The sequence below is a fragment of the Sipha flava genome, unplaced genomic scaffold (genome assembly GCF_003268045.1).
Source record: "Sipha flava isolate LNK unplaced genomic scaffold, YSA_version1 162_pilon_pilon, whole genome shotgun sequence".
NCBI classification, from domain to species: Eukaryota; Metazoa; Arthropoda; class Insecta; order Hemiptera; family Aphididae; genus Sipha; species Sipha flava.
The window spans coordinates 292591-308402 of record NW_020271810.1 but is presented as its reverse complement, the minus strand read 5'-3'; the positions used below and the strand labels follow the sequence as shown (position 1 = coordinate 308402).

The window sequence follows — 15812 nt, the reverse complement described above, 5'->3', positions numbered from 1 at the left end:
ACAGCCAAATCATCGTCGATAGCAACATAATCTTCAAACGTCAATTGATCGTCTAGAACAGTCGATAATGTGTTATGTTGAGTGTCAACTTCTAAAGTGATAGGGAATTCTTCTTCATCATTATCAATAGTTTTCACAAATCCACATTTTCTAAAGCAGTTGCGAATTGTTTGTGTAGTCACATTGTTCCAAGCTTTGTGGCTGATTATTATAGCAGTCAAAACGGTTACTTTCGGAGAATCATTATTATCCAAGCAAGCCAAAAATTCAGATACAATTTCCTTTCGATATAGAAGTTTGAAGTTTTTAATAATGCCTTGGTCCAGAGGTTGGAGTTTCGAGGTTGTGTTTGCTGGAAGAAACTCAATTCGTACATTAGAGAGAGTTGGGGGGTTGTTATGTGCAGTGCAATTATCAACAAAAATTATAATTTTTCTATGTTGTTTTCGCATGTCATTATTGAGAGTTTCAAGCCATTCGTTCCACAATTTGGATGTCATCCACGATTTTTTGTTGTTTTTATACGTCACCGGCAAAGATTTGACATTTTTAAAGCACCTAGGTTTAGCGGACTTGCCTATAAATAAAGGCCTTAACTTCTCCGATCCATCCATATTTACCGCAAAAAGTAAAGTGACTCGCTCCTTACTAAGTTTCCCTCCATGGCACTTTTCATTTTTAAACGTTAGTGTTCGGTCAGGTAAACATTTAAAAAACAGTCCTGTCTCGTCAGCATTGAACACATTTTTCGGATCGTACTCACATAATAAGTCTTGAAGTTTCATCTGCCAGTCATTACAGATATCTTCATCGACACTTGCACTTTCTCCACAAATTTTTTTGAACACCAAGTTATGTCGCTTTTTAAAATTAGATAACCAACCGTCACTAGCATTAAAATCAGAGATTCCAAACATTTCAGCATAACTTTTAGCTTTTTCTTTGATTAAAATACCACTCACGGGAATATTTTGCTGCCTAACTTGATTGAACCAAGTGAATAAACATTGTTCTATACGGGGAAATTCACTTAGTCGTCTCTTTTTCCGGCTACTTTGTGCGTCAGTTGTATTAAGAATTGCTTCTTTCTGTTTCAAAATTGTAGAAAGTGACGAAAAAGGAATTTTAAAACTATCTGCGACTTCTTTTTTCTTTTTACCACTCTCGATTTCTTCAATAATTTTTTTCTTGTCCGAAATTGACAAACACTTTCGTTTTGAACTCATAATTGTAACTCGTAAAACGCGACGTATTTTCGAATGTACGGTCACGTTTAACACAACGAACAGAACTAAAACGGTACCGATATGTTACATAGTATGTTACGTACATTTTGCGTAGAGCCACTAATCGACATAAGTCTTATCTTAATTGCGATACTGTACTTAAGTGTACTATCGCATGATAATCATCAGAAAAACTTCGTAATCTATTATGTGGTAATAGCAACATACTTATTTTTATATATTTTTCATAGAGTTATACACTAGAGACATATATCTTATCTTAATTAAAATTAAAAATTCGTAATAGAAAGCTCCAAATTTATAAAAATTCGTTACATCGCGAGAGTTTTGATCAAAAACGCTTCGCTATATCGAGGGGACCAAAATACATTACATTTGTTCGTTATACCGCGATATTTTCAAGGGACCGGTAGTTTTATTCGTTATATCAAGATTTTCGTTATATCGAATTTCGTTATATCGCGAGTTGACTGTATATATATATGTTATATAAATTATAAATTATTTTATATATTTAACAATACTTTGTCATTATTATATCATTATTGACCAGTAAACATTATTTATTTTTATTTGTTCTGATTCGTATTTTTATTACAAGTATATTTTTAGTATACATAATCATTGAATAAATTATATAAAGTAAAAAAAATTTCTAAATACTGACGATAAGAGTAGTTTTATAGTTAAATTTAAAAATATTGAATACTACAATATGTATACTAAAAATGCTGTTCGTTTTAAATTCGAAGCAAAGCTAGTCTAAAATTGAAATGGAAACTTAACTTTAAGGTCGTACTCTCAATGCTGGTCCGATAGGTTCAGTCTTGCGACTTGACGCCGTGTGATTTTTTTCTTATGGGGATATACTAAGTCAAAAGTTTACCAGAACAAAGTTCGAAATTTCTTGGAACTTAAAGCAAAAAAATTCGTCGTGTCCTCAACGAACTTAATGGGGCGATGTGTTATCCAGTGATGGTAAATTGTATGGAAAGAATAATCGCCTGTAGGGCTATTAGAGAGGTTCATATGCCCAATATAATTTTTCACTGTTAAACCTTAACTTCTCCTAAAGATAATGATATATTTGTTATGTTTTTTAAAAGAAATAAATTCAATTTATAGCAGATTTAAATCCTGCGTTCTTTTTGAAACACCCTATATATTATATGTATATGCGTGGTACATACGAGTACAATGTAATTGTGGCTATACGATAGTTACTGGATATTATTGTATAATCTTATCTTTCATAGTTATTTATTGCCTTTTTCTAAATCTAATTTTTATATTCGCGAGATATACAAAAAAAAAAAAAATTAATGTTTTATTTGTTTCTGAAAAAATTCGAAAACTCAAGGAAATGCGAAAGGGTGCCGTGATCGACTCGAATTCATCTCGCAATTACCGGTTGGCCACCCCTGTTCTAGATCATTCATCGTAATAATAACGTCAAGGTAGTTAATTATATATTGAAATATTCAATAATGTAATAAAACTAAGTACCTAAATGGCATATTTTCTATGTAAAACAGCAATTTATACAATTATTTCTCGACAAAAAATAAACAATAGCAACAAGTAAAATAAACTACAGCTCATGGTTATCGGCAACACAAAAAAAATCATAACAATGCCAATAAATATTGGCACTGTGAAAACAAACGTACTCGAAACATTATACTTTCTACGGCATAAGTGTATAAATCATTTACACAATTTGAATTTACCTCAATAATGTTTTAATATATACATCGTGTGTTCTCAACTGTACTGAAACATATTATAATTACTTAGTCTATCGTCACGGCAATATCGCCGTCAAAGCGTTTAAGCTCATATAATTTTTTTTTTTAAAGCTTCTTTTTTTTGTTTTTGATCGTTAATTTATGCACAAAATATTGTACTTATTTACATTTGCTTGTGATTTTTAGTCGAATGCTCAAAGGCCTGTTTACGATGAATAATATGGAAGTGATAATAAACATGCCACTCGATAACGAAGACGCGCAGGACAACTCTGAGGTCGAACAATTCTTTGCTTGTCGCATTTGCTACGACGGTACGTGCAATTTGTTGTTATTATATTTTATTAATATCAAAAAAAACCACGAAATATTAAAGATATTATATCGATGCAAAAATGCACAAGTACAGTAAATGCATTTAATAGAAAATTGTTCAATACCTACAGACATTTAAAATTTCACATTTTAATAAAAATTGAAAATAGCCCCCCTTTGCGAGTTGATAGGAGTTTTATTTATTTTTTTTTATTCGTTATCTAGTTTTCATCATATAATTATATCATTTAACATTTTACAATGTTAAATTTGAGACAAATTTGAGGAATTGTATAAAGTACTTGACCCGTTTCATCAAAAATTGTCACTACACTTGTGCACTAAACCATCGATATCATAGGCATGCGCATTTTAGAAGGTATCTGCTATATTTTTGGACCCTATCTGAACAAAACGTGTAGGTTAATTTAATAAATTATAATATATAAATAATTTAATAAATATAACTTTAATTTTTTATTTAATATTATGGTATATTAGTCTCAATGTTTACTTTGAATCTCATATATTTTATCTGATAGCTACAATCATTTATGATTTGTACTTTTCTAGTCCATTGTCCATTGCTGCTGAACGTACATTAGCTGTTATATTATAACTACTTTATACGCGAACATTTAGAAAACTTAACTTTATTTTGTCTATTAAAAAATATAATTTATTTTTTAACAAATATTCTGGAATAAATTACATTTAATTTGAACAACATCAGTTAAAATACGGTCCCTTTTCTCTTAGACTTATATTGTAGGGCTCCATTTACAACATTTCAGGGAGTGCCCGGACACACCTGACACCCTCCGTGTGCACGCCTATAATCGATACACGAAGCTGGTTGGTCGAAAACGTCAGCATGTGTATGGTTTATAAGATTCGACAAATCTATAATTATGCAATACTTAATACATAGATGAAATTTACAGTGCTGTTTTCAAATGGAAAGATAATAAATATGAACTGTTTTTTTCCGAACCAAACTTGATATTACAATTGTATCATTAATATTTACACCGTTTATTTGTAAACGTATTGTTTTTAATTAATAAAATTATCAATATACAAGAACATCCAACGGATCCAACGTTAAATAACATTAAATTCGTCACACGAAATAAAATTTACGGGTAACTTTTTGGTGTGCATTTATGAGCTCTTAAAATATACCTATCTATGGCCCCTCAGATCATAGGTTCTCAATCTTTAATACCCTCAAATACTTCTCAAAAATCTAGAAGCACCATAAATAATAATAATAATATGCAATTGGTATATTTTCATTCATCGTGATTACTTGGTACTACTGATACTATTACGCACAATGACAAATTATCATCGCAAGCCATCAGACATCCTTTTTATACTCTATTATATTATATTCTATAAATATCCCAATCTGTTATTCTAGGACACATAACTTCTTAAACTTTCTGAGGGCTACTAGACTTGTGGTCACCTGCCGTGTGGTCCGCAAGAAATGAATGTACTATTTTAACGTATTTCCAACTGTAACACGATTTTTAGCGATGACCGATCACATACATGTGCTAGTAACACTACAATTTCGCGGCGAAACAACATGTGTAGACATCAATTAAAAACAATGTATATTTATCAGTGACGATGTGCTCGTGTGAAACGGGCCTAAAAAACGTATACGAATACTGAATAATCGTCGATCTACATGAATAACTGAGTTCCAACGAGTCATATATATACAAATATTCATCAGTGTAATTCTTCGCAATCGACACGTGACAGTGATTGCTTTGAGATATATTGTCATTTACATTATTTTGTTGTTAATTTAATTTAATTTAATTAATTGATAAATATCAGATGGCAATTTATATTTATACTTTGTTGAGTTGTGAAAATGAACCGACGATTAATTAAATATTATTTGATTACCTATCAAAATAAATTATCTCTATGTAAAATTACCAATTTTCTTTATGTTTACTTTATATTTCATTCCAATATTTTTTCATATTCAGTTGCGATTTCATTAACTTGTTTAAATCTGGCGATACATTTTTAATTCGAAACCGGTCTTACTTTACAAATATAATAATACTTCAAGCTAAGCATTTGTTTATGTAACTATTTGTAGATATGTATTAATTTACGAGTGTTAACTGTTTACTAATTTTTATTGTATTTTTCATTATTTTATTAAATATTATTTATTCTATATAGTTTGATTGAGTTAATTTCTTTCGACTCGTGTCAACTTTGCCGACAATCCACGGGAAGGTGGCAAACACTGAATACTCGGGCGTGTACTCCATTGTCGTATGCGGCGAATGTCTACGGATGACAAATGTTCGTCAAGTACACGACTCGTGTGGACTCGGTATTAAACCAAGAAATAACAAATTGGCCGCTAAATGTCCCTGCTTTTCCCTGCGCGTTGCATATCAGTCGATTGAAATAATTGCAGTCTTTGATATTCACACCAAGTGATAATCTGTACACCACGATTATTTAGCTTCAAAAGCTGCTGCAAAACTATTACAGATTGAATATAAGTACATAAGTATTTATTGATATATGTTAAAAATATGCGTTACGGTAGGGAGGGAAAAAACAATAATTTTAGTACATAGGAGCACCTATAAAAATACAACCTATAACCATGGTTTTTTTTTCGTGCACGTGAATCCACCTTCAATTCATGAACACTTATTGTTAGCGAAAAAAAAATAAATATTTTTTGTCTATATAAGTTTAATTTTGTGTTTACTGTAATACAACTCTTGACATACTTTTTTGAAAATAATTAATTTACAAGCAACTACAATAATAATATCATCTTGTATGTTGTTAATTTGTATAATGTTAGTATTGTACCACAATAATTAACAATAATAATACATTTGTATTATCTAGATGATAAAAACGAAACTACGATTTCACCGTGCAAGTGTGTCGGGACACATGGCTACGTTCACGTAACGTGTCTCGAACATTGGCTGTCTATATCAAAATCGAGCAGTTGTGATATATGCCACTACAAGTTCAAGACTGTCGAACGTCCTTTGACTATTATCGAGGTAAAATAATCGTATAAATAACATTATAGTGAAATTAACTAAGTACTATCATGATAACTATAGTCCAGATTTGTATGCATTTTCATATTTGTAATGAGTGTACGCAGTTTGATACGAGCGAAAAATCGGGGCGATTTTTGTAACAAAGAATGTATAAAAAAAAGTGTATTTTACATATTAATGCATATTTTAGATTTTGCGGTGTATTCAAAGAATTTCGCAGTATTTAAGCATACATCATATAAAAGTTCATTAAATCAATTATTTTATTTCTATTTCAATGTAGAAACTAAATTATGATTTATCAAAAATACAAGGTTACAAAGCTAACTGTTATAAAATCTAAAATATCTCAATTATATCACAAAAATAAAGTAAATCAAGTATTAAATCTTATCTAAATTATTATATCAGGAAACAATGAAATACAGCTTCCAGAAAACTTCATTCCTTGCTCAGTGACCAATATAAATGTATATATATATATATGCGCCACTGATATCAGTAGATGTGGAAAGATTATTCAGTTATAATAAATATACATTAAGAAATAGAAAGATGAATATGAACACTTGGGAAAATGTATTATTATGAATTATTTTATAAAAATAAATTTCATAAATCCTATTAATTAATCAAAACGTTTTATTATTAACTAAATTGGAATTTTATTTTTCGCATTTTTTTTGTTTTTATAAAATTTCAATATGTTTCATAAATATTTACCAAAGAAACTATGTAAAATAATTTAATACATTTTTATTTTGCTATTAGTGTTCCTAATTAAAGTATTTGTTTCATTAGTGGAATATATTTTTTAAATATTTAATGTTCTTTAATTAATGTTATAAATTTTTATCTGTATTTAAGATATTAAGTTTATCAAATTGAGTTAGATTAATATATTCATAAAAGAAAAAATATATATAAATGCATTTATTTTGTGCAAGAGTATATTTTTTTCATAAGTATAAAGATTTTTTATACATAAATGTATACTATTTTAAGTTTTTTAAGCTATACAAATCCGGACCCTGGTGATAACCAATTAATGCACGCAAGTATCCATGTCATACTGTAAACGATATTTTAATAAAAATTTAACTCGAATATTGAATTATTCTACACTATGACAGTCACGTAATTTAGGGAAGTGCAGCAAAAGCGATCGCCTCCCTTCTAAGATCAAGAACATTTTTTTGGTATTAATTATAATTCGGATAACAATTACATAAGATCTTAAAATATATCCAAATATCTTTTAAGATTTGTTTTTATTTATACAGAAATAATCATTGGGCGCTACAAGTGAAGGATAAAAAAAATTGGTTTTTAATCATGATATTATTATTACAAAAATTATAGATTACTGGAAATAAATAATGTCAAAATATTTTTTTTTTATTTCAACAAACTTAACAGTTTTTCGATTGATATTTTTATATTTGAAAATTATTGTACAGTATAAAAGAAAAACTATATTGGTTCAACCTCAACTTACCAAATTTTTTGGTTAAAAAATATTTTCGCACTAAAAGCTTCAAATAATGATCTGGCCAAGTTAATTCATTTATTTTTTTACTTTTTATAGAAGTCAAAAAATATATAATTCTCATGAATATTACCAACAATTATAATTCGATTTATTTTTTATCCTCGATACATACATATACGTTCAATGCGGCTGACCTTAGTTCAGAACCGTTTTTTCGAGGTCGATACTTCATCGCCACTTTGGAATTTAAACACGTTACTAATAAAAGAAAAAATAACAAAATATCAAGCATGTGTAATTCACCGAACAATATTTAATTATTTTTTTCTAATTTATACATATGATTCAGTGGATGCGGGAAAAGAGGCATTGCCACGGTTTCTGTCAACAGTTCACAGTTATGTTATTCTTCGTGCTCATATGGTGTTTCGTGCTCGCTGCCTGCATGTTGAAAACTTTGGAATATCTCTCGTACAGCGACGATGAAAGTTCCATTTGCAGCGGGTTCATGATGTCCATCATAACGTTCGGAATGGGTGGCATGCTGTGGTTTTGGCTCATCATTTTCTCGTCGTAAGTGCAATAAAAAAAAAAAAAAGGTTTGAACATTTGACAACATTGACTTTACAATTTTCAGTTTGACTTACAGGTTGTGGAGACGTTTCAACATGGTAGTTCGTCTGGACAAGGAATTCATGGAATACAACGAGAGCAACGACACTGATAGCGTAATCGAAATGTGATGAAACCGGTTACAGACTTCCTTTTCCTATGGCTATTATAAGATTAATAAACATAATATTAATTAAGATTTATGATAAAAACTAAAATTTATTGGTATTGTTTTAACGCGTAAATTTATATCATTAGAAAACGTATACACGGTACAATGCAACTCATATAACGGCTATAAGAACTCTATGACTTATGTGCGTTACTTAAATATATTTATAGAAATTCTCTGAAGCAGAATATAATACCACTGGCCCACTACTGGAAGAACTATGTACGCCCGATTTCTCCTCGTCCTTCAAGTCTTACAAGTTGCACCATACCCATTATTTTTTAAGTTTTAAGATAAATTGAAATGTGGGTTTTTCGACCTACACCTGTTATGAAACATCAATGTTTGGAAAATGCATGTTCAACAGACGGACGCATTATTTTTGACATTTTAATTAATTCGAAATCGAATCGAAGCGCTTAATAAAATACCTATAACCAAATTCTGACTTACATTGTGCACTCCTATAATAATACTTGTAACTAACCACACGAATTATGATAACATTAAGTAATATTTGAACTTGTTGTCCTCGTTAAGTTTCAAAAATGTGTACAAAAGGGTGGCCCTTATATAGTAGGGGGGTTAAGAAAGTTAAATATTTTTGATTTCTCACCCACCCAATTTTTTCATTACCATACAAAAGTTTTGTGGGTAAAATTTGGTGATGATTAATAATCCCCTTCAGGTGCCGCAAGAGGGTTGAATATTCACCAAATAGGGTAGTTTTAGGGTTATTCTGATTTAATTCATTATATATTGCATTTAGCATGAAATTATATAGAACCTAAATTGTAGATTCAAATATTCTCTATAAAAAATGTTTAAACAACATTTTTCGTAAATCTATTATTTTCTGTGAAAAACTTAATCTTAAAAAAAAGTCGTTCATCTACAAAAGTACATATTAAATATTGATGTCATTAAAAATAAATAGGTAGTGGTTCAATGGAGTAATACAATGTGAAAATTAGATACGTTATATTCAAATAAAATATCTATTAATTATGAACGAATTAATGTATTTTTTTTTACAGTCAGGGTAATTTTTTGTATAATCATTTACAACTTGTAGTAGAAATTGTTTTTGATTTTCGTCTTTCGTCAGTATATTATTGTATTCTTGAATTAACTTAACGCCTCTTTCTGCAACATAATTTATGACTGATAACTCTGTTAAAATATAAATTCTATTTTTATAGTCTTCTCTTTCTTTCCAAGTATCCAGGTGGAAATCTATGAAGTCGGCTGAAATTTTAAATCTTGAAAAAAAGTTGACTGTTTCTGGTGATACAAATTCATGTAATTCTTTTTATATAAATGTTTTTATACCCTCTTTACTCAAAACAATTTTTTTTAATTGTATCATCATTGTTCTGCGTTGATTTAAGTGCTTCGACCATTTTAATTTTAATTTCGGTTGGCACCCGAAAATCAAAAAATGATAAGGCTATACTTTCCGGCGCAAGATACCATAAGTGTCCACAAAATTTATGTGCAGCTGTTTCAGGAATAGCTTTATCTGGGTATTCGATTCATTTTTTTAAAAATATAAAGTCATTATAAGGTGCTTCGATTGCAGCAGGGCATCTAAACCATGCTTCTACGTATATCGTAACTAGAAAAAATACATATATCTCGAAATGCATTTTCTTCTCGAACATTAAGTTTAAATTGTTTTCGAAACATATATATATTTTGGTTAAATAAATTGCCTTTGACATCCACCTGGCATGGTGAAAAGCACCAGGATAGTGAAACATTATACCATTTGGTAGGTTTTCACCTAGAAAAATAATAGTCAACTCTAGAATTTCTTTGTAATCATCTCTACATTGTTTTTTTTTAAAAATTTTGTAAACAGAAGTCTATAATTTGAGATTTATTTTTTCCAACTATAGATTTTACAAATTCATAATTTATTCCAATTTCATACTTTTTTAAGTCAATTTCGGGCCAGGCTTGTTGGAATTTTTTAAAAATAGGAACATCAGGACCAATAGTATTTATTTTTAATTTAACTTCAAAAACACTTCTTAGCACTAATTCGAATATATGTCGCCTACAAGGTAAATATAAAAGATTAATTATAAATATTAATTATTAATTAATATCAGTTGATCCAATATAATATAGGCACCATTCAAGCGACCTGTGTTTGATACCGTCGTGTCACAACATAAAGCTTGTACTTTATTTGTTACATTTATAATATCAAATATTGCATTTGCTTGTTGTTCTCCAGTACCACTTTTGAGCTTTGGCACACCAAGTAATTGAGTTATTCCCTCAAACAAAACAATTACAGGTAACCTATCTACTTTTGATTTTCCATATGTAATATCTGGTAGAAGTTTTCCATCTCAATGTAAGACAATAGACTCTTTTTCTAGCAAATTAAATTTTTTTTGAAGTTCAATCGTTTTATTTTCTCGAAACCTAATTCGATCACGTTGAATTGTTGATCGATTTATTATTAATTTAGAAACATCATTACTTAGGGCGTCAGCAATTGATATTATTATGTGAACAGCATCGCGATCACTCAACTTACATTTATCTAATGCAGCGAGTAGTTTAGGAGTCATAAAATCTCTTGATCCTCTCTGTTTTTTACTACATGATGAACTTGGTGGACTTGGTATTATGTCTTCTTCTATATCAACCTCTTCTTCAGTTGAATTGTTATCAGTATTGAAATCTATTTGTACGGTGTGATCTAAATAAATTAAATTTAAATATACTTTTAATAAATAAAAAAATACTAAATAGTAGTTTATAATATGTTATTTAAATTATAAATTTATCAATATTACTCACCTAATTGTTCAATTTCTATTTTTGCTCTTTTTCGACGTTTTTCGGTTTTTTGTAAGTTGACATAGGCCCTGTTTTCTTTTTTTGCCAAATTTCTATCAGTTCCCAACATGCAACCCGGTCTTCCTTTTTCTTTTTGCATTAGTAAAAATTTTTTATCTTCCTCAATTTTCATCACACTTAATGCATTTGAATGAGATACATCTAATAAGTTATTTAATTTTTCCTTGAACCCACTGACATTTATAGTATTTTTTTCTGATGCTCTTTTAGCCGATTTTTGTAACTCTCGTAAGTTTTGATATAATTTTTCCAATTTTAAATTACAGTGCTGCTCATCTCGAACTTGTATTCTCGGTTTTTGCAAAAATAGTACTATTTCTTTATATACCAATATTGCACTTTCCCGCAAATTTAATTTTACATGTCTCAAATTATAAAATAGCACACTCAAAAGTTGTTTGATAGATGGTAACTTACTGCCAACGATTTGGTTGTTCACATTTCCAACTAAATATACTTCATCATGCGTACGTAGAACAATATGTGATGACGATGAAGCCATTTTATAATAAATATTCAATATTAAATTAAAGAACTATGCACTTTTTTTCAAAATATAATTCGTAAATAAAATGTAAAGCATTTATGCTATACGGTATCGAGATTTATGAACATAGAACAATTAACAGAGCATAAATAGACAATAATGCACGATGTGACAGTGTGTAATAACTGAATAAGAAAAGCTCGATAAGAAATATACAAATATAGATAAGATATAATTTAATCTTCGAGCGGGCGCGTGGACGGTTATTACACAAATATAACTGTAAAATTAGCTTTAGTACATACATTAGTGTTAAACAATTTTATTTTATTTCATCTTTGAAGATTAATAAGTATGTTATCGTAAAGACAATCATATAGAGAATATATGGAAAATTTCGATATTTTTTTTTTTTTTTTTCAGAAAAAGGTAATAATTTTTATTTTATTCTAATTTTCACAGAAAATAATAAATTTACGAAAAAATGTTGTCAAAACATTTTTTATAGAGAATATCTGAATCTACAATTTAGGTTCTATATAATTTCATGCTAAATGCAATATATAATGAATTAAATCAGAATAACCCTAAAACTACCCTATTTGGTGAATATTCAATCCTCTTGCGGCACCTGAAGGGGATTATTAATCATCACCAAATTTTACTCACAAAACTTTTGTATGGTAATGAAAAAATTGGGAGGGTGAGAAATTAAAAATTTGTAAGTTCATAAATATGGGCCACCCTAGTGTACAAATTATGTTTCTTTCGTCTCAAATGTACAAATAATAAATTACTATTTCAAAAAATCTAAGTTATTTGGATTTAAAATTTTATTTTAAGAAAATTATTAAAACTAATCTTTTTTTTTTTGTGATTCTATACACATTACCAGGGCTCGTAAGTTCATGCATTTGCATGTTTTCTTTGCTACATCGGAAAATATGCTAATTGAGATAAAAATCCGTTTCATAACAATGGTAATAAAAAATCTAAAGTTCAATAAATCATGTTTTTACATATTTTGTATGTATTGGCATATTTGGCATATAGTTGATTTTTTTAAAGTTTTTTGAGTGCATATTATTTTATGTAAATTCACGAAATCGTTTTTTTGAAAATCAAAAAAATAATTAGATCAATATATGTTTGAATTAATTCTTATTTAATTTTCCGAACTTGTTTATCAAATCTTAGTATTTTATCAATATTTTTATTTTTTAATGACATTAAATTTTATAAGTTAAAAGCAGTATCACGAAAACAATGTTATTGCGCACCACTACCACTCTCCTTCTATTGACGTGTCCATTACAATCTATTTTTCATATGTTTATTAATAATAATTTTAATAAAATGTAATCGAAGAAAAAATATAACTTTTAAAAATATAAATGGATAATTTTTCTAAAAAATTCTTAAACGCTTTTTTTTTTGTGCATAGAATTATAATAATAGATTTTTAATGCGTATTTGATCAAATGTTAGTGCATTATTGTATATTTGTTTATGCGTTTTTTTTAGTGCATAAACTTACGAGTTCTGCTCATTACATTCACATTATCACATGCATTAAATCAACTACCATCTGATAAATCGAATAGAAAATCTAAATTAATTTTATCTTTAGTTGGTTATAAAATTTATAAATATCATATTTTTTTCGCATACTCATCTATTTGCTTAAAATTCATAATTGTAGCTTGCAGATCCAGAACTCACTCTGATATGCATAAGGAGGTATTGTTATGACACTATTAGTGTTCTTTATGTAGAATTTGTACTAGATTACAAAAATATTTTGGTTTTTAATCATTTAAACTAATAAAAACCATAAATATATTAAAGCGAATACTTACGTATACGCATAATAAAAAAGTTATTAATTTTAACTCTAATATAAGATATGCAAATTATGTATTTAAATTTAAAAAATATTTTAAAAATAGTACTTTCAATGACATCTATGGTGACAATGTTTGGAGAAAGGCAAGTAAAATGTTAGATATCCCACAATTTACTCAAAAATAAAACTAATAAAAAACAAATAAAACATTCAATACTTATTTAATACCAATGAAACTAAGTGCCCTCGCCCGTTTTCATGGTCTAAGTAACAGGAAAGTGCACTGAATACGGATTCAACTTCGAATTTATTATTTTTATTAAGCTAAAAAATCTCCTTCCTTTCAGTGCCTAACTGGCCATTTTTAAATAATAACATTGTAGCAGTTATTGTTAAGTTAAAACAAATTTATACATATTCTTATATATTTACTATAATTTTTTTTTCATATTATTAATTAAAAAAAGACGTAATTTCTTTGATAATTCAGTTTTCTTATTTTTTATTACTAACTATAGGTATGAAAATTAAAAAAAAACATGTTTGTGTTTATCAGGGATAGCATACCTATGTTACTATGTAATATGTGTCCACAATTTTAGCGACACCAATAATTGGCGTGAATGTTATTTTAAATATTAAATATTAATTATAATATTTAATTATTTAAAAATATTTAAATATAATTCATACATTTTACTTACACTTATCCATTTTTTTACAAAATGGGCTCTTATGAATACATTAATGCACAACTGGAAGAGATACAGCTCACGACATCAATGATCAATTATAACGCATAAAACAATTAACAAATTACCATCTTAACGCGAGTAACTTATAATCCGAATAATATCAAATACGTCGTGTGTGTCATCTCCGCCTGTCATTTAGACCATCATTATGCAACGCTGTGGTCCAATAATCAGGTGTGTACATTAATTTATAATATTTTATATTTGAATAATAATTATTGTGCTGCTTATTTGATAGCTATAAAATATTATATTTTTATAAGATTAAAAAATATATTATATATTTTTTTTCAATATTTTAATAACATTTGATACATACCAAAAAAATTAAAACTGATGTAAATAAGCAGTTAACATCCCGAAGATGGTCACATTTAAACCTCTCGGAGATTTTATAACTCAATGTCCTAGAGAATTCGGAAATGTAAGTTACTCAACTGGGCGCTAGCATACCTAGAAAGATCTAATTAACTTCTCGGTGTTTAAATTTTGAACATCGTACATCGCAAAATGCGTTCCATGCAACGTATCAAGAACTGATTTATACATAGTGGTTACTAAGCACTTCTAATAAAATATTTAGAACTCTATCAAGTTGCGTATACTGTCCTTGGATAAATAAGGAACAAAATTAAATTATTATATCTAGCAGGTATTTAGTTTTTTTCATGGATGTAAAAGCAGCATAATTGTTTTTCATTAGCATTACCGCATATCTACGAAAAAAAAAAAAATATTTATATTTAAATTGAAAACAATAGTTGAATATTGAAAATTAATAAAATAAATATAACCATCCTCCCTAGATATCTTAAATCTAACTAGATTACCCCACCTATATTACAAGAAGAAGAGAGAAAATAACAAATTACTAACAACAAATAAATAACTTGAACTTAGACTGTTAAACCATTTAAAACACTATTGTTCTGCCATTGTTTTATTAAAAGTTTAAGTTCACCTGGAAAAATTATCTCTAATTAGTTTTCAACATTAAGTTATTTATTTGTATATACTATTAATAAGATAGTACCTACCTTGTATATGTAAATAAGCTACATGATTTAATGATAGAATAGGTGAAAACTGTTTAACCACATCAACAATATTTTTAATTAATGATATTTTTTCTTTTCCAATAAATATTTTTGGTATCAATAGTCTTAAATCAAATGCTCCAA

The 15812-nt window shown here is 28.3% G+C and overlaps 2 protein-coding genes across 5 annotated transcripts in view; one reads left to right on the top strand and one right to left on the bottom strand.

Moving 5' to 3' along the window:
- Positions 1-8872, top strand: part of LOC112679471 (E3 ubiquitin-protein ligase MARCH3-like) — a 29750-nt gene extending 20878 nt beyond the window's left edge. For 3 of the 4 annotated variants that reach the window (XM_025549286.1, XM_025549287.1, XM_025549284.1), the window contains exons 2-5: positions 3182-3309; positions 6221-6384; positions 8229-8452; positions 8517-8872. In XM_025549286.1, coding sequence (XP_025405071.1) covers positions 3186-3309; positions 6221-6384; positions 8229-8452; positions 8517-8622 — 618 coding nt within the window. In that variant the 5' untranslated portion in view covers positions 3182-3185 and the 3' untranslated portion in view covers positions 8623-8872. The remainder of the gene's footprint in view (positions 1-3181; positions 3310-6220; positions 6385-8228; positions 8453-8516) is intronic. The other variant, XM_025549285.1, reaches the window with a different exon arrangement.
- A 1149-nt stretch (positions 8873-10021) lies between these two features.
- Positions 10022-12424, bottom strand: LOC112679470. Its single transcript, XM_025549283.1, has 2 exons — positions 11484-12424; positions 10022-11382 (listed from the first exon to the last, which is right to left on the bottom strand). The coding sequence occupies exons 1-2, from the start codon at positions 12043-12045 to the stop codon at positions 11027-11029; spliced, it is 918 nt and encodes a 305-aa protein (XP_025405068.1). The 5' UTR covers positions 12046-12424; the 3' UTR covers positions 10022-11026.
- Positions 12425-15812: the final 3388 nt, after the last annotated feature.